Source organism: Equus caballus, chromosome 8 (genome assembly GCF_041296265.1).
Source record: "Equus caballus isolate H_3958 breed thoroughbred chromosome 8, TB-T2T, whole genome shotgun sequence".
NCBI lineage: Eukaryota > Metazoa > Chordata > Mammalia > Perissodactyla > Equidae > Equus > Equus caballus.
This window is the reverse complement of record NC_091691.1, coordinates 45,656,720-45,676,834: the sequence shown is the minus strand read 5'-3', so window position 1 is coordinate 45,676,834 and position 20,115 is coordinate 45,656,720. Positions and strand designations below refer to the sequence as shown.

The 20,115-nt window shown below is 37.7% G+C and overlaps 1 protein-coding gene across 2 annotated transcripts in view; it reads left to right on the top strand.

The window, feature by feature from the left end:
* Positions 1 to 20,115, top strand: part of SEH1L (SEH1 like nucleoporin) — a 28,798-nt gene that overhangs the window by 1,950 nt on the left and 6,733 nt on the right. For both annotated transcript variants that reach the window (XM_023647482.2, XM_023647481.2), the window contains exons 2-5: positions 2,406 to 2,456; positions 5,144 to 5,290; positions 9,476 to 9,687; positions 15,881 to 15,979. In XM_023647482.2, the coding sequence (XP_023503250.1) occupies positions 2,406 to 2,456; positions 5,144 to 5,290; positions 9,476 to 9,687; positions 15,881 to 15,979 (509 nt within the window). The remainder of the gene's footprint in view (positions 1 to 2,405; positions 2,457 to 5,143; positions 5,291 to 9,475; positions 9,688 to 15,880; positions 15,980 to 20,115) is intronic.

Below are 20,115 nucleotides of genomic sequence, written 5' to 3'. Positions count from 1 at the left end.
TCGCATAAATTAATGTCTGTTAACTGAATAGTCCACACATTTTTTCCTTATCCACTCATTACTGAATTTTTTAGTAGATCTTTCAGTTTGTAGGCTTTGTCTCTGAGAAGTATGTTACAATGAAAATCTTCATTAATTTAGTTTTTTATATATTTAGGATTATTTCCTTGGGCTCATTCCAGTAGAGAAATTAGCGAATATTTTAAAAGCTTTTGAGAAGAATTGGTAAATTGCGTTGTACAATTTTACACTACCCCTGAGAGTATTGATTTGATAGCATTGCTGTTTATTTCCGGCATTATCATTACATATTTTTCTTTAATTCTTTTTATTGTGGTAAAATATACATAACGTAAAACTTGCCGTCTTAACTATTTTTAAGAGTACGGGGGCTGGCCTGGTGGCGCAATGGTAGAGTGCACACATTCTGCTTCTCGGTGGCCCAGGGTTTGCCGGTTCAGATCCCGGGTGCGGACATGGCACCGCTTGGCAAAAGTCATGCTGTGGTAGGTGTCCTATGTATAAAGCAGAGGAAGATGGGCACAGATGTTAGCTCAGGGCCAGTCTCCCTCAGCAAAAAGAGGAGGATTGGCAGTAGTTAGCTCAGGGCTAATCTTCCTCAAAAAAAAAAAAAAAAGTACGGTTCAGTGCTAGCAAGTACATTCATATCTTTGTGCAACCATCACCACCATCCATCTCCAGAACTTTTTCATTTTGCAAAAGTGAAACTCTGTACCCATTAAACAATAACTTCCCGTTCTCCGTGTCCCCCATGCCTCAGCAACCACCGTTCTGCTTTCTGTCTCTATTAATTTGGCTACTCTAGGTACCTCATATAAGTGGAATCATACAATATTTGTTTTTTTATTTTCACTTAGCATAACATCTTCAAAGTTTGTACGTGTTGTAGCATATGTCAGAATTTGCTTCCTTTTTAAGGCTGAATTTCTATTGTGTTTATTGTATATACCACATTTTGCTTATCATTCATTTGTTGATGGGCTTGGGGTGCCGTCTATGTTTTAGCTATTGTGAATAATGCCGCTATGAATGTAGGTGTGCAAATATCTCTTTGTGTGTGTATACCCAGAAGTGGAATTGCTGCAACATATGGTAATTCTAATTTTAGTTTTTTGAAGAGTCACCATACTGTTTATCACATTTTTAACAGGTTAAAATCTCATCTTGTTATTGTAATCTATATTTTTATGAGTAGTAAGATTTGATATTTTGCTTGTTTGTTACATATACAATTGGTCCTCATTATTTACAAATTCTGTGTTTGTGAATTCTCCTGTTCTCTGAAATTTATTTGTAACCTCAAAATCAATACTCGCGATTATTTGCTGACATCAGCAGAGTGGCAAAAAATTGGAGTTGCCTGATGTGTGTGTTTCCAGCTGAGGTTGAACAGGAGACACTCTACCATCTTATTTTGGTTCTCATTCTGTAAACAAGTATCCTCCTCATTGTTTATGTAGCACCATGTTTTTCACATTTTTGTTCTTTTTTTGGTGATTTCACTGTCTAAAATGGTCCCCAAGTGTAGTGCTGAAGTGTTCCCTAGCATTCCTAAGTGCAAGAAGGCTGTGATGTGCCCTATGGAGACAATACGTGTGTCAGGGAAGCTTCATTCAGGCATGAGTTATAGTGTGTTGGCTATGATTTCAATGTTAGTGAATCAGTAACGTATACTAAATAAAGTGTCTTTAAACAGATACATAGGGGGCCGGCCCGGTGGCACAGCAGTTAAGTGCACACATTCTGCTTTGGCGGCCCCGGGTTCGCAGGTTCGGATCCTGGGTGAGGACATGGCACCACGTGGCATGCCATGCTGTGGTAGGCATCCCACACATAAAGTAGAGGAAGATGGGTATGGATGTTAGCTCAGGGCCAGTCTTCCTCAGCAAAGAGAGGAGGATTGGCAGATGTTAGCTCAGGGCTAATCTTGCTCGGGGAAAAAAACAAGAAAACCAAAAAAAACCAGATGCATAAAACAAGGTTTCGTATTGATTAATTGACAAATATGTTGTGACCAGAGGTTCCTATGAGTCTTACCTTGTATTTCCGCTACGAGCAATGGTTCAGTATTTGCTAATTCACTTTCACTGCAACATTGTAGAACATAACAACTACAAAAACCAAGACTTGACTGTAACTGTAATTCTCTCTAGTATGTTTTAGAGTGCAGATTCCTTGACCCCTTGGTGCTTAGTCCAGTGTCTGAGACATCCAGGAATCTCAATAAATACTTGATTGGATGAATAAATATTTGCTTACTGGTTGTATTCTGTTTTAAATTTGTGTTCACTTCCTTTGCCCTAGTACTGAGTCAGTCTTAATGTTTTTCATATTAATTTGTAGGAATTCTTTGTATAAAATATCTGTCTTTTATTTTCCTTTAGGTCTGGGATAAAAGTGAAAGTGGAGATTGGCATTGTACTGCTAGCTGGAAGGTTAGTATTTATTTTTACAGTGATTAAAAAATATTGAAATGTTTACTGTTTGGTAGCATCAGTGACTTGCTGTTCAGCTTTGAGAGAATTATAAAATTTATACTTTTTCCTAAAAAGATAATTTTACCTCTTTTCACTATTAAAATAACAGAAATACACTTAAGAAAATTTAGAGTAAGCAAATTTGTATTTCCAAGGCATTCTAACATAACTATTTTTAGCATGTCAGTGTTTCTTATTTTATCCTTGACATATTTTTAATAGATGAGATGTTTCACACATAGTTTTATTTCTTGCTTTTTTTTTTTTTTGGTGAGGAAGATTGGCCCTGAGCTAATACCTGTTGCCAATCTTCCTCTTTTTGTTGGAGGACGATTGTTGCTGAGCTAACGTCTGTGCCAGTCCTCCACTTTGTATGTGGGACACTGCTATGGCATGGCTTAATGAGTGGTGTGTAGGTCCACGCCTGGGATCCAAACCTGTGAACCCCGTGTTGCCGAAGTGGAGCATGCAAACTTAACTGCTATGTCATCAGAGTGGCCCCTATTTCTTATTTTTTTTAAACAGCTTTACTCAGGTAGAATTTTATATACCTTAAGAGTCATCAATTTAAAATGAGTTTTAGTAAATTTATCCGGTTGTGCAACCATCACTACAGTCTAGTTTTGGAGCAGTTCTGTCAACCCTGGAATTTCCCTTGTGCCCATTTGGAGTCAATCCGCATTCCCCTCCCAAGCCCCGGGCAACTACTGAACTGTTTTCCGTCTCTATAGTTTTACCTTTTCCAGACATTTCATATAAATGGAATTCTACCATATGTAGTTCTTTGTGTCTGACTGCTTTCTCTTGGTATGTTTTTGAGGTTTGTCCCTGTTGTGGCGTGTGTCAGTAGTTTGATCCTTTGTAATGCTGAATAGTATTCCATTGTATAAAATACACATTTTGCTTATTCATTCACCAGTTAATGGACATTTGAATTGTTTCCAGTTTTTGGTGATTATGAATAATGCTGTTATGAACATGCCATGCAAGTCTTTTTTGTGGATGTACATTTTCATTTCTCTTAGGTAGATATCTAGGAGTGGAATTGCTGGATTGTGTGTGTTTTATCTTTCTAAGAAACTGTGAAACTCTTTTCCAAATTGCCTGTACCGTTTTATGTTCCCATCAGCAATATATGAGGGTTCCAGTTTCTCTACCTCCTCTCCTGTACTTGATTATCTTTTTTGATTATAGCCATCTTAGTGGGTGTGAAGTGGTATTTCATTGGGGTTTGATTTTTATGCTCTTAATCCCTAATGATGTTGGTTATGTTTTCATGTGCTTATTTGCCGTTCATATATCTTCTTTACTGAAGTGTCTATCCAAATCTTTTGCCCTCTTCTCTCCCCCCATTTAATTGAGGTGAGAGTCACGCAACATAAAATTAATCATTTTAAAGGAAACAATTCAGTGGCGTTTACTGCATTCACAGTGTTGTACCACTGCTACCTCTATCTGGTTCCAAAACTATCGCTCTAGAAGGAAACCCATATTTCTTGCTTTTTAGTTTAACAGCATTTTTATAAATACTTTGGTAGCAGTATGTTTAACCTGTTTTGCTTAACTGATGGATAGTTTGGTTGTTTCTTTTTTATTGTGATAAACAGCTTTGTGCAATCTTTATTCTTTAGTTAGATTGTGCTTTACTGGGACTCTAACATTTAACAAAATCTCACTACCCTAGTGCACTTTTTTACCTAATAGCTTATCTAAATAAGAATTAAAGATGAAACAAGAAAGACTGGACAAAACAGAGGATAAAAAATAAGGGTGCAAAGTTACCTTTGGATGATGACATTGTTACTGTGTAGAAATTATTAGCTTATGAAAGTGTTCTGAGATTGTTGGAGTGTAAACATGTTAGATATACAGAAGCATGAAACAAATTTTGTAAACGTAATCAGTGGACTGATACTTGTTGTCATACAATATTTTTATTGGAAAGCACAAGTGAAATTCTGTGTATGTGAAATGCTTTAAGGCTTTTCCTTCTTTTTTTCTAACATGAAGAGTTGAAGAATAGTAATTTGACATTTTTCATATATAAAGATAATGCTACTGAGCTTTAAATTGTTTTCTCAGAATATAAGAACTTGGGCTTCTCTGTGTTTGCTTACTCATTATCTCTTTTTCCTAGAATAGTCCATTGTCTAGCCATACATCAACTAGAATCATTTAAGCATTTTGTTGTGATAGTTTCTTTGTAGCACTGTTAGGCTTTTGAAACAAATAATCTTGATGAATATTATTTATTTTATTAGGTGGATGTTTCTGTGGAGAGAATTTGCAAGTAAAAAAAGTGAGGGACTGGTAGAATCTCTGTTTAAAGTCTTGGTTAGGCTAAACTCTGAAGCAAGTCTCTAACTATTAGCACCGAAAGAGGTCAGCTTTATCCAGTTGGATTCTTCTTTATTAGTAAAATGTTAGAAGAACTTGACTCCAGAAGGGCCACAATCCTAATTATAGAATATTTTGTAAAGGTCAAAAAGTTCTAAAATTTAACTTTTTATTTAAATGTTAAATTGAATAGCTTTCTCCTTTTATTAAAGTAAAAATATTTGTCTTCTGTTTCTTGAAATAAAACCTTATGTGTGTGAAATATGAGTAAACTCAATTTTCTTTCTTTTTTTTTTTAAATTCCTCAGACACATAGTGGATCTGTGTGGCGTGTGACATGGGCCCACCCTGAATTTGGACAAGTTTTGGCTTCCTGTTCTTTTGACCGAACAGCTGCTGTGTGGGAAGAAATAGTAGGAGAATCAAATGATAAACTGCGAGGACAGAGTCACTGGGTGCGACATTTATTAGTTTTGGAGGGTGGGGGACATGAACACCCAAGGAGCATTAGTCTCTCCAAAAATGCTTCAGGTGCTTGGTGAGATGTTACCACTCCTGTCTATATTTACCAGTTCCATTTTTCTTTCTTCCACATTTTTCTCCTACTTGTTTATTCAGTTTTGTTTTGGGCCTGAATTGGTGTCCAGGAGCACCCATGCCATTAATTATAACTTTCATGATGAATCCAGAGTATTTGCTTTGTCACAGAGTACCCTCTAAAATCCTTTAAAAATTGTTTTTTGTCTTTTCTGGTTACTTTTGCCTTTTTACTAAATATACTCTTCTTTATCTGCCTATACTTCAACTCTAGCTCTCTGCTGATTGGATGTTTGAATTTAGGCAAAAACATGTGTATGCTGGTCAAATTCCTCATCTCTAAAGAGAATTAATCTAGATTACCTTTAAGACCCATTCCAATGTTTTCTTTTTTCCTCTTTATTTTTCATAATAGATAATTAGGCACAAAGTATAAAATTAAACAAGTATAAAAGAATGTATACAGTGAGAACTTCCTCCTCTTCTCTGGCCACACAGTTCTCTCCCTACAGGCAGCCTCTATTGCAGGTTTGTTGTTTATCCTACTGGATTTATTCCATGCCATTTACAAGAACGTGAATTCAGTATTTTTTTCTCCATTCCTACCAGTCCTCCCCACCTCCCCTCGCACTAATGCTTGCATGTTATCAATACTGTTTTCTTCTGCTGCATTGTTTTTATTGTGGTAGAATATACATGACATAACATTTATCATTTTAACCATTTGTAAGTGTACAATTCACTGGGATTAATTACATTGACAATGATGTGTACACGTTGCCAATATCTAACCCAAAACTTTTCATCATCCACAACATAAACTCTGTACCATTAAATAGTGCTTCCTCCTTCCCCCTCCCCCAGCCCCTGGTAACCTCTATTCTACTTTCTGTTTCTGTGAATTTGACTACTCTATATACCTCATGTAAATGGAATCATGCGGTAGTTGTCCTGTGTCGGGCTTATTTCACTAAACAGAATGTTTTCAAGGTCTATCCATGTTGTAGCCTATATCAACTTCATTCCTTTTATGGCTCAATAACACGCCGTTGTATATATATGCATGTTTTGTTTATCCATTCATCTATGGAGGACAGTTGGGTTGTTTCCACCTTTTAACTATTGTAAATAATGCTGCTGTGAGTATTGGTGTATTAGATACCTTGTGTTCAGTTATTTTGCGTATATACCTAGGAGTGGAATTGCTGGCTCGTGTGGTAGTTCTGTATTTAACTTTTTTTTTTTTTTAAAGATTTTATTTTTCCTTTTTCTCCTCAAAGCCCCCTGGTACATAGTTGTGTATCTTTAGTTGTGGGTCCTTCTAGTTGTGGCATGCGGGATGCTGCCTCAGCATGGCTTGATGAGCGGTGCCATGTCCACGCCCAGGATCTGAACCGGCAAAACCCTGGGCCGCTGAAGCAGGGCGTGGGAACTCAACCACTCGGCCACGGGGCCGGCCCCTCTGTGTTGAACTTTTTGAGGAACTGCTAAACTGTTTTCCACAGTGGCTGCACTATTTTATATTCCCACCAGCAATGCATGAGAGCTCCAGTTTCTCTACATCCTGGCCAGTTGGTTATTTTCTGTTTTTCAAATATAGCTATCCTAGTGGGTGTGAAGTGATGTGTCCTTGTGGTTTTGATTTGCATTTCCCTAATGATTTATGACATCGAACATCTTTTTATGTGCTAATTGGTCATTTGTATATTTGCTTTAGGGAAATGTCTGTTCAAGTCCTTTGCCCTTTTTTCCAGTTCTTTGGTTTTTTGTTGTTTAGTTGTAGGAGTTCTTTATGTCTTCTGGATATTAACCCCTTATCAGATATATGATTTGCAAATACTTCTCACCCCTTCTGCGAGTTAACCTTTCCATTCTCTTCTTAATTTTTTTTTTTAGGAAGATTAGCCCTGAGCTAACATCTGCCACCAGTCCTTCCCTCTTTGCTGTGGAAGACTGGCCCTGAGCTAACATCTGTGCCCGTCTTCCCCTACTTTATATGTGGATGCCTGCCACAGCATGGCTTGACAAGCCGTGTGTAGGTCTGCACCTGAGATGCGAACTGGTGAACCCCAGGCTGCCAAAGTGGAACATGTGAACTTAACCGCTGCACTCCTGGGCTGGCCCCCACTTTTTCACTCTCTTGATAGTGTCCTTTGATGAACAAAATTTTAAAATTTTCATGGAGTCTAGTTTATCTGTTTTTTCTTTGGTTTCCTGTGTTTTTGGTGTCATATTCAAGAAATCATTGCCAAATCCAATGTCCTGAAGACTTTCCCCAAAGTTTTCTTTTAAGAGTATTGCAATTTTAGCTCTTACATTTAGGTCTTTGATTCATTTTGAGTTAATTTCTGTATATGTTGTGAAGTAAGGGTCCAATTTCATTTTTTTGCATGTTGATATCTAGTTTTCTCGGCACCTTTTTTTTTTTAATTTAATTTAAATTTTCTTTTAGGATTGGCACCTGAGCTAACAACTGCTGCCAATCTTTTTTTTTTTCCCCCTGCTTTTTCTCCCCAAATCCCCCAAGTACATAGTTGTATATTTTTTCAGTTGTGGGTCCTTCTAGTTGTGATATGTGGGACGCCACCTCAATGTGGCCTAAGTGGTGCCATGTCCGCACCCAGGATCCGAACTGGCGAAACCCTGGGCCGCCAAAGTGGAGTGCGTGAACTTAACCACTCGGCCACGGGGCTGGCACCCACGGCACCTTTTTTTGAACAGACTGTCCTTTCCCCATTGAGTGGTCTTGGCACCCTCATTGAAAAATCAATTGACCACATATGGAGGGTTTATTTCTGGACTCTGTTGTATTCCACTGGTCTGTATGTCTCTCCTTAGGCCAATACCATACTGTTTTAATTACTGTAGGTTTGTAGCTTGCATGCTATTCATATTGTTTTACAATTCTGTTTTTAGTGATGGAAAGTGTTGGTTTTATTGCCTTTGCACTAGGGCCTCCCTAAGGCAAACAACTGCTTAAGGGTGGGAGAGAAAGGAAATTTATAGAATAGAAGGGATTTTTCTAGCAGTCAGTCTGAGATGGATCAGTTAGTATACTGTAGGTTGAGTTTAGGAGTGGTAGCATGTAAAGGATTTTTGTTTGAACTTAAAGATATATTTATTTGTATTTAGTTAAATCAACTCTCAATACATTCAATATTTCAGCATTTGTGTTGGTATTAACTATTCGTTTGTGTTTGAAGACAGAAGTTTGCAAAGATGCTATCTTTGAAGTTTATGGGATATTCTTTTAATATTGAGACTGTTAAGAAATATTTTGGTAACCATTAGGTACTAAACCATTGATTTCTAAATTCTATGGATGTTTTTCCATCAAAAATCATCTTATCTAGGTGCCAAAAAATAGTTTGTAAATGCTATGTTGGAATTCTCTGATTATCACAGCGCCAGCTTCATACCATTCTCTTGGCCTCTACTAAATGGCTACTCCTTTTTTTTCTTTTTTTTTGACCAAGGAAGATTTGCTCGAGCTAACATCCCCTTCCAGTCTTCCTCTGTTTTGTATGTGAACTGCCGTCACAGCATCGCTACTGATGGACAAGTTGTGTAGGTCTGCACCTGGGATTGAACCCACACCATTGAAGCAGAATGTGCCAAACTTACCTACTAGGCCACCGAGGCTGGCCCCTAAATGCCTGCTCTTAAAAGTGGATAGGCAGGGCTGGCCAGTGGTGTAGTGGTTAAATTCATGGGCTCCACCTCGGCAGCCTTGGGTTCCTGGGTTAACTGACATTTATGCTTGACGGAAGAAGTTGCGTGCCTTCCATTTTACTTAAAGAATCTTAATTCATTTAATTCAATTCTAACATTTTTGGTTTAGTGACCAGTCTGCTTTAATTTAATAAAGTTAGATAGCCTAAGGCCAAATTTCTTCTGCCTTGAAGGGAGTAATTAGTTACAGGTCACTAATTTGTCACTGTTTGCCAGCTGTGTTTGTGGTATTTTGCCAAGTGCTTTCTTGTTCAAGGTTGTGTACCTAGTAAACAGCAGAGGAGTTCTATGTGGTTTTGAGAGCCTGTATTCTTTCTACTTTACCATCCTTTCTTTTTGTATATAATTTAAATTGTTAATTTTTTTTTCAGGTTAAGAGGACAACTCTAGTGGATAGCAGAACATCTGTTACCGATGTGAAATTTGCTCCCAAGCATATGGGTCTTATGTTAGCAACCTGTTCAGCAGATGGTATAGTAAGAATATATGAGGCACCAGATGTCATGAATCTCAGCCAGTGGTCTCTGCAGCACGAGATCTCATGTAAGCTAAGCTGTAGTTGTATTTCTTGGAACCCTTCAAGGTAAGCTTACACCTCAAACCTTTGATAATGTAATCATAGTAAAACAAATTAGTAATTTTTAAACTAAGCTTTAATGGTTTCTTTTCTTTCTTTTTTTTTTTTAAAGATTTTATTTTTTTCCTTTTTCTCCCCAAAGCCCCCCCTAGTACATAGTTGTATATTCTTTGTTGTGGGTCCTTCTAGTTGCGGCATGTGGGACGCTGCCTCAGCGTGGTTTGATGAGCAGGGCCGTGTCTGTGCCCAGGATTCCAACCAACAAGACACTGGGCTGCCTGCAGTGGAGTGCGCGAACTTAACCACTCGGCCACAGGGCCAGCCCATGATGGTTTATTTTCTTAAAAATGCTTTTCTTCAGTGGTCATGTTAGTTATTTTATTTTATTTTTTATTTTTATTTATTTATTTTTTTAAGATTTTATTTTTTCCTTTTTCTCCTCAAAGCCCCCCAGTACATAGTTGCATATTCTTAGTTGTGGGTCCTTCTAGCTGTGGCATATGGGACGCTGCCTCAGCATGACTCGATGAGTGGTGCCATGTCCACACCCAGGATTCAAACTGACGAAACACTGGGCCGCCTGCAGCGGAGCACAAGAACTTAACCACTCGGCCACGGGGCTGGCCCCCATGTTAGTTATTTTAAAAATATATATATTATGTAGAATAAAAATTCTTCCTTCATCACCTAGTCGTATCTTTTGTCCCCGTATTTATTTATTTATTTTTTTTGGTGAGGAAGATTGGCCCTGAGCTAACATTTCTTGCCAGTCCTCCTCTTTTTGCTTGAGAAAGACTGACCCTGAACTACCATCTGTGCTAATCCTCCTCTATTTTGTATGTGGGTCACCACCACAGTGTGGCTTGACAAGCAGTGTAGGTCTGCACCCTGGATCTGAACCCGTGAACCCTGGACCACTGAATCAGAGTGCCCTGAACTTAACCACTATACCACCAGACTGGCCCCTCTTATCCTCCTGTTTCTACTCCACAGAAGAAGCCAACCATTGTAACTGTTTTGGTGTGCACCTTCTTGGCTTTTTCCATGCCTATACAAATAATTATTTAATGTATTTATAAACACAGGTCTATGTAAATACACCCAGATATCTACTGTCATGTACAAGTAGACAGACAGCACACACCGTGTATAGACATACATTTTTCTTCCTTGCAGTTTGCCTTTTTCACTTACAGATACGTTGTGGGCATTTTGTCATGTGTTAGTATATCTAGTTTTGCCTCATTCCTTTACCTGCTCTGTAGAGTGTGATTCTGTGGCTATACCATAGTTGCCTTTTATTAAACTATTTTAAAAAATTATAAGAATAATGAATCACTTGGCAAAGAAAAAAATTCCAATCTGAAAGAGTACAAAATGAAAGGTAAAAGTTCCCCTACCCGCTAAAAACAAATGTTGTTAACAGTTCTGTTTTTAGATTTTAGTTCTGGTAGTGGCCATCACATTTTTAAATGATTTACTTATACCTCTGGTGCTTGCTCTGTTATCTTTAAACAGTATCTGTACTCGCTATATGAAAGATGAATTTGGTACATTTACCAAGCTTTCCGCTTCCCACGGTGTAACTAGATAGATAACTTATTTGTGATAAGGTCGATAGTTGTTTCAGTTATGTTGATAATTATCATATATTTATGTCTCTACTTATTGATTTGTCAATTTTTAGACTATATTTTGCCTCACCTCTCTTAAAAAAGAGGAAATTAACTTTTGCTTCTACGTCACATTCACTGTTCCATTTCCGAATATTTTGCTATATTGCTTATATATTGGCAAGGTTTACAATATTTATATTTACATTCTGATAACATTTAATACATATATATGTATTTTATCTTTTGACTACAAGTTGCTTCTAAAAATTAAGTAGCAACCAAATTTACACTATTAGATTAAATATTCATTGTAGATGCAGATGAAAATTTCTGTTTCCTGAAAACCGTTGTTCAGGCAGAAAGCTGGTGTTACCTTCTGAAGGACTCTCCCTTTTCTTTCTTGATTCCTCTACTTATGGATTATCTTGACTGTCACAATTTTCTTATCACGTGTTGTCTTTAGATTTTTTTTTTGTTCATTTTGGTGGCGCACCTCTTAAAGTAATTTTTTTTCTGTATGAGATGGATGGCAAAATTCTAGCATACCTGAAAATGTCTTAATTTTACCCCATGCTTAGTTGTAGTTTGGCTAGTTTTAGAGTTTTAAGTTCCAAGTGTAAGAATTTCAAAGATATTCTTGAACTTTTTTAACTTTAGGTGTTGTTAATGAGAAGTTTGAGGTCAGTCTGATGCTGGTTCTTTTGTAGGTAGCCTGTTCTTTCTGGAAGTTTTCAGAATTTTGTCTTACTACTTTGAGCTCTGTTGCAAGTATATTCTCCTAGTTATTGTGGTTTGTCATTTTAACACTATGATGACTTTTGATAGTCAGCAGAAAGTTCTGAATTTTAATGTAGCCAGATTTATCAGTCTTTACTTTACTGTTAGAGTGCTTTTCTGGTTTTATTTGAGAACTTCTTCCCCACCTTGAGGTTGTCTAGTGTATTCTGAAAGGTTTTTGGTTTTGCCGTTCACATTTAGATCATTAAACCTCCTGGAATTGCTTTGTATGGTTTGAGGTAGTAGAATTATAAAATTTAGCCAGGATGTTTCTAGGTATTTTTTCTTTTAAAACATTTTTTTATTAGGGAATGTTTCAAATAAGCCAAAAGTAATAATAAAACTACAATAGACTAACCCTCACATATTCATCACCCAGCTACAATAACTCAGAGTTCTCTTATTTCATCTCTATGCCTCACAATCCCCTAAAATGGATTTTTTTCTTTCTTTTGAGGAAGATTAGCCCTGAGCTAACATCTGCTGCCAATCCTCCTCTTTTTGCTGAGGAAGACTGACCCTGAGCTAACATCCATGCCCACCTCTACTTTATATGTGGGATGCCTGCCAGGGCATGGCCTGCCAAGCGGTGCCATGTCCGCACCCAGAATCTGAACTGGCGAACCCCAGGCCGCCAAAGCGGAATGTGTGCACTTAACCACTGCACTACCAGGCCGGCTCCACCAAAATGGATTATTTTGAACTAAATCTAGACCTATACTGTTAGGTGTTGTTGGTCTTTTTTTGATTCATCCTGCTTGATGTTACTGGTCCCTTTCAAGATGAAGGTTCTTGGTTGGAATATCTTGATAATTTGATAATTTATTCTCATCTATTCCATCTGTTATGTCTTTCCAGAACTCATACTTGATTATTCCTGGATTTACTCTCCATTTCTTTAAAATTGGAGATTTAGTACTCTGTCTTCTAGATATCCAACTTGTTCTCCAGGTGTACATTGTATCCCATCCATTAATTTGGGGTGGGGACAGGGAGTGGCAGTCATTTTTAATTGTTGAGAAGTCTTTCTTTTTCTTTGATTATTCCTTTTTTATACCAGTCAGTTTTTCTTACATACAGTGTTTCTCTGAGGATCCTAATTAAAATATTTTAAAATTTGTGAATCTTTCCTGAATTACAGTCAGGTCTCCTTATTTGCAGTAGTTATGTTCGATGAAGTTGCCACAAACACCGAATTAGCTAGTACTGAACCATTGCTCCTTGGGGAAATATAGGATTAGGTTACCATGAGGCTTTGATCACATTTTTGTCAACTGATCAATACTTAACCTTGTTTTACGTATGTTGCTGTTTAAAGACACCTTATTTAGTATTGCTGACTCATTAACCCTGACCTCAGCCAACAGCATTAAAACACTTGCCTTAATAAGCTTTTATTTAATAGAAGTATTTTCTCCATAAGGCACATCACAGCCTTGTGCTTAGAAACACTAGATAGCACTTCAGCACTATGCTTGGGGGCCATTTTAAACTGCGAAATCACCAACACAAAGCCCAAAAATGCAAAAAAACATGGTGGTAAGTAGAGTGCAAAACAGACACTTGTTTTCTGATGAGAGCTGAAATAAGAAGGCAGAGCCTCAGCTTACTCGACCTCAGTGTCAGGAACAAGTATGTCAGGTAACTCACATTTTTTGCAGAGCCACTGCCGGCATGTCCATGAATGACTGAAAGCCCCAAACACTGGATTTTTGGGGTTACAAATAAATTTTAGCAAGTAGGTCTGTTTACAAATATAGAATCTGCATATGATGAGAATTTGTTGTGCTATTTTCTCAAACATCTGTTTGTATACCTTGATCTTTACCTTTCATGCTCCTTGTTTTCCTTAAGTGTATGTTAGTGTTTATCTGTTTGTATTTATGAACAAGAGATTATTAGGGCTAGTAGAGAAAACTGATACTGGTGTTTTTCTCCCGTTAGGTGCTCTGTTTTCTGAACAGCTCACTCTCTTACCTAGGGGCTGGCTGAATTTCCTCTAAGGTGGAATGGGTTGGCAGGACTTCCTTGTAGGGCATGTAGACCAAGAGCGAGCTGGCAGGCTGGAGTACCCCCAAACTGCCAAAGTAAGCAGGACTTGACTTTGGGGATAGAGCACTTCAGTGTATTTCCTTCCTCCTCATTCCTCTCCTTGCCGGTTTTGGAGTACTACTTTATTTCAAGTTCTTACCTCTCCTCTTTCAAGCTCTAATCATCTCACCAGGATCCTTCCTCAGGCTTACTTTAGCCTCAAGCTGTGTCGGTTGCCAGCCATGGAGTCTTCTGATTGCGGTTCTTTAAGTGAATCACTTCATGATCGCCCCATGGCTCATCCCTGTACTTTGCATTTATTGATTGGAGGTTGGAGCTTCTGGAATTTCCTGCAGACTGATAGTGATATGGGCTCTTTTTCCTTTTGCATTTTCTCTGTCAGTCGGATCCCTTTCTGTTTCCTGTGTTCCTGGAATTCCTTCAAATTTCTTGGTTTCTTATTTGTAGCAATGTTATGGTATTATTCTTTCAGCATTTCCATGGAGTCTTTGGAGGTGTGGGAAAGAGAAAAGAGATGCAGGTAATCGGTTTGTATTTGGTCAGAAAGCTGGATGGTTTTTCTCACTGTTTAGTTGTGAGTCATATTTAGAAAAAAGTTTAAATGTGAACGTCTTATTTTTGAATGTACACATGAGGTAATTTTCTCATCGGTTGTTATCTGGATGTTTTATAATTTGATTTAAAAATGTTTTTTTACAAGATTTATGTTTTTAGTTATTTTAGAATATGTTACTGTAAATGTACTTTGGGTCCTCTTTGTTTAGGAGAAAACTTTATAGAACAAGGAAAAAAAGTTTATGAGATATAGAAACTACTGTTGAATTTACATCTCTTTGGCTAACAATTGTAAATAACTGATAATTTTATTTTATTACTGTAGCACTTTGCAGTTTACCTAGTATTTTTGTTATACTAGGTGATTTGATTTCATTATTAGAAGCTTTGCTAATAAAGCTTTAGTAATAAAGAAGTAAATCTTTTTTTTTAACTATCACATTTTGTTTTTAGCTTCAAGGGTTGACACATCACGACATCAAGGTCAGAGGTTAAATAAGGCTCTATGTCATGTTCATAGAGATATTACTTAATCTGGATGAGGGAGGCAAAGGAAATCAGTATCTAGGTAATTAGGTACAGAAAGATAAAAGTCATTTAACCTAGAGTTCACTTCAGTAGAGTTCATTCTCTTATTACTTATCTTTTGCTTTTTCAAGATGAAGTTGACCACACGTGAGTCTAGAAAGGAGAATGACATGTGGGGAGCATGCCTTCCTGAAGGGTGGTCGTTTTCTAATTTTCCTCCTTCCATCACGGTTTCTTCCTTTTTTGTACAAAGCACTTAAAATCTTTTTGTCATGAATTTGGTCACCATAGTGTTAACTTTTCATTCCATAGTTAGTGACTAAATCTTTCAGGAGGAAAAATTCTATGACCCCTTAGGTGTCTTTTTTTAGTCTGTTGAATGCTTGAAAACTTTTCTTTTGGGAAAAGAGCTACCTTCTATCTCAGCTATAAGAAAATGTGGTAAAAACAATGCAAAATGATGGTATCCTCCATCCTCACGCTGAGCATTCTCCAGGGCACACCTTCACAAGGTGTGGCTGTGACGGATGTATGGCAGGGATCAAGTTGTCACAGTAGTGACATCTGACTTGTGGATTGTAGATCTGCTTGGTGACAGTATTTTTTAATTCTCTGAATTACATGTATTAATTTTATCACTATGTAAAATAGTTTTCACTCTTCATTTCTAGCTCTCGTGCTCATTCCCCCATGATAGCCGTAGGAAGTGATGACAGTAGTCCAAATGCAATGGCCAAGGTTCAGATTTTCGAATATAATGAAAACACCAGGTCAGTACTGCTTTGGTTTTGATTATTGTTTCAAATTACATTTAAATTTTTAAAATGTTATTGCTTTATTCATTAACTGAATTATGCATTATTCATGACATATTTACTGATTTCTTATGCTATGCCAAGTTCTGTGCTAGGCTCTGATAATATAGAATTGAACGATACAGAGGAGAAGGTAATTGATCTCCCAGTATATACCATCTTGCAGGGTAAACAAAAAAGTGGTAAAAAATGGTGATGAATTTTATAAACTGGGAGAATCAGGGAGTTAAGAGTTTATACCTGGAGGGACCTAATCTAGTTTAAAGGGCCAGGAAGGGTCACCCAGAAGAGGACCTATAGGATGAGTGAAGTTAGCCAAATAAAGAGGCAAAAGCATTCCAAGTGGGAAACCGCATGTGGTAATAAGTAATGAGGCCCGTGAAAAAGAGAGAGCCAATATATTTTTACTGTAGTTGGAAGATAATAGGCAAAAGGGAGTGTAGTGAGAAATATGCACGACTCATATCTGCAAGACCTAGCGTTCAGTGTTTGTATTTTATCTTAAGGGTAATGTGAAGTCATTGAAAGATTTTTAAGTTAGGAAAGAACAGGATCAGAAGGTAGTTTAACTCTTCTATAGGTGTAGAAAGTATTTGGAGGGGAACATGAGTGGATTCAGGGCTAGGATGCTGTTATAATAGTCCAGGTAGGAGATCATAGTGGCTTTGGAATAGAGTAGTGGCAGTGGGGATGGAGAGAAGTGGATAATTTGAGAATAATGTACGAAGTGGTATCAGTAGGATCCGGTGATTGGGTGTGGGAGGTGAAGAAGAAAAAGGGGAGCTATCAGGATGATTTTCAAGGTTATGGCTTAATAGTTCAATGGATAATGTGTGATTTCTTGAGATAAGGAACTCTGGAAACAGGGCATATTTGGGTAAAGTGTAGCAACATGTGAAGAAAAGTTTAATTTTGGTCACGTTGAGATATCTGCAACACCTGTGAGGGCCATGAGCACTGTGTCAGAGATGTACTTTGAGTCTTATGGGAGAAAAGAACACCCATCAGGTGATCAGGTGGGTTTCACACATGCTAGACAAAATTCTTGGGTGTGGTAGTTAGATATTGGGTAGGGCCAGAAGCAGAAGAGAACTCGTGTCATTCCTGTTGGCTCCGCAATTCAGAATGTTGCTACTTGTGTTTTTAAGGGGTTCTTATACCTGCCTTCTACCTTCCTAGATTCATGTTTGCGTCAGAGAGGCTCTGTCTACAACGGTGCTGTTCAGTAGACTTGCTGCGATGATGGAAATGGTCTGTATCTGTGCCTTCTAATGCAGGGGCCATTAAGCCACATGAGACTATTGAAACTTGAAATGTGGCTCTTGCAGCTGAGGAGCTGAATTTGTTAATTTTTATCCATTTAAATTGAAATAGGCACATGTGGCTAGTGGCTGCTGTATTGGCTAGCACAATTCTAGAAGATAGGAACCCTCCTCTACAACCTTGTGAAGTTTTCATAGCCTTTAAGCTAAAAAAGCTAGGAACACATTAAGAGTACATTTTAAAGAGGCTTCGTGAAGAGTTAATGTTGTTAATTTCAGCCTTAGCTGAGCAGAATGAATATGGAATCATAAATCTAAAACTTAACAGATGGACCATTTCTAAAACTTGGAAAATAAAAAAGTACTTCATAAATAAGATTTTAGTAGAAGGATAAAGAACTTGTAGTTGGTTCTGAAAGTAAATACAGGGGAGATAGAAATACATAAGTACTTAAAAGAATCCAGTTATAAAGGTAATTCGAGGTTGCTTATGACTCCCTTAGCCAGCAGAATAAATCTAGATTAAGGGCTAGATCCCTTCTATTATCTCATATAACAAGAAACTTGGTGGTGGATCAATTCTGGTGTTAGTTAAGTTGCTCGGTGATCACATCAAGGGCCTTAGTATTTTCCATTTTCTGCTGTCATTCTGAGTGTATTGGTGACAGCTCCCTCTTAGCATCACAAGAGCAGTTCCAGGTTTCACATGCAGATATAAAGAAGGGCATTTCCTTTCATGTGACTTTTTATATTAGAGAGAGAAAAGCTTTTGTAGAAGCATCTTAGGAGGTTTATCATCAGATCCTGCTAGCCAGAATTGGGTCACTCATCCATATGTTAGTTGCAAGGGAGTCAGATAGCAAGTGTCAGGCATTTTCTGCATCTAGAATGAAGGGGAAGGGGCATTGAGTAGGTAACAGTGTCTGCATGTGTGTGTGGGATTGACATGAAATTATCAGACCTTTTCAGTTTACCTATTTTTGGATCTCTTGGTCTGGTTCTTTGAGGTAAGAGTTGTTGAAGGTTCTTATTTAGAGTAAACTTGTTTACATGGAGGATATGTGATAGACGACTATGTAGCATCCAGTTCTTAATACCTAATGTAAGTAGTAACACCATTTAATACACAGGAAGCATTTGTCAAATTAACCAATATTGGATATTTTTATTTTTATTGGTGAATAAAGTATTAAGGCAGACCTGGCGTTGACAATGATAATACAAGTGCTGTGCATTTATATTGGTTACAGGGCACTTTCACATATATTATAAAATTTGAATCCTAACAACCACCTTATCAATAGGATAGGCAGCTTTTATATTATTACAATTTTACACATGAACAAACAGACTAACAAAGTAAAATGACTAGACTAAGGTCAAATATAGGGGTCAGGACCACAGTGTTAGAAGCAAAGGTGTGGATGAGATTGCTCACAGTGATCATATAGAATGGAAGAGGTCAAGGAGAGAACCTTGAGGCACACTAGCTTGGAGATAATTCTGAAAGATTGTTGGGGTGTAAAGAATGCTAAATATAGAATGCTAGGAACACCAATATTTCCGGGAAGGGTGGTGGAAGGATGAGATAAGGACATTGCTCTAACCCCCTCTCTAGTACTCAGGGTTATGTGCTTCAGTTCTGTCCCTAATACTTAGTTGAAGACATAGAAAAACATAATAGAAAACTCTGATTTGTCGTCTCCTTCATTATCTTCTTAGTCTCCATTTGCAGATACAGAAATAGAATTGTAAGGATAAAATAGACTTTGGCATAGCTTCTTTTATCAGCACTAAAAAAACTCAATTCCTCCTGTTATCAGGTTAACTTTTTTATTTACATTCAAATACTTAGGAAATTCAGTTACCCTTTTCTTAAAAAAGATATTAATGGCTAAAGTCAAGATCTCGTTCTAGTTAATTTTGTGAAACTGTTTTAAGCCAAACTTAAAAAATCAAAAGAAGAAACCCAGGAGGTTCTATCAGTTTCCTAGGCTGCTGTAACAACTTACTACAGACTGGGGGCCTAACAAAACAGGAATTGATTCTCTCTCAGTTCTGGGCCCAGAAATCTGAAATCAGGGTGCTGCGAGGGCTGTGCTGCTTCTGAAATCCTACCTGGTCTCCTCAAGCTTCTAGTGGCTCAAGGAGTTCCTTGGCTTGTGGCAGCATAACTCTAATCTCTGCCTTCACATGGCCCCATTCTGTGTCTCTGTTTCTCCTTTTCTGTCTTTTCTAAGGCCTAGGCTAAATCCAAGATGATCTCATTCTGAGACCCTTAATTACATCTGCAAAGACCATTTTTCCAAATTAGGTCACATTCACAGGTTCTAGGGGTTAGGCCTTGGCCATACTACATACCGCAGAGGTAAACTCTGCAGTGATGCATTGTCTAATGATGTCTCAATCAACAGTGGACTGCATATATGGTGGTTGTCCCGTAAGATGGGTATCATATAGCCTAGGTATGTAGTAGGCAATCCGTCTAGGTTTATGTAAGAGCTGTAGGGGAGGAAGAAATTTTCCTCTACCCTTTAGGGTTCTTCTGGCTAGGCTAATAGTTAAATTGACATGAGACAGATTAACAGGAGAAAAGTGAAGAAAAGGTTCATGACATATACACATTGGAGAAACCTAGGAAAACCAAGTAACTCACCAAAATTGCTGAAGCCCTCGCCTAAATACCATCCTCAGCTAGAGGCAAAAGAAGATGTTGGGGATGGGGAGAGTCAAGGACTTCAGAAGGAAGGAAGCAATTCACAGGTTGGTGAAAAGGAGCAAACATTTAGAAAACAAGTGTTTGGCTACATGGAAATAAGAGAACACAGA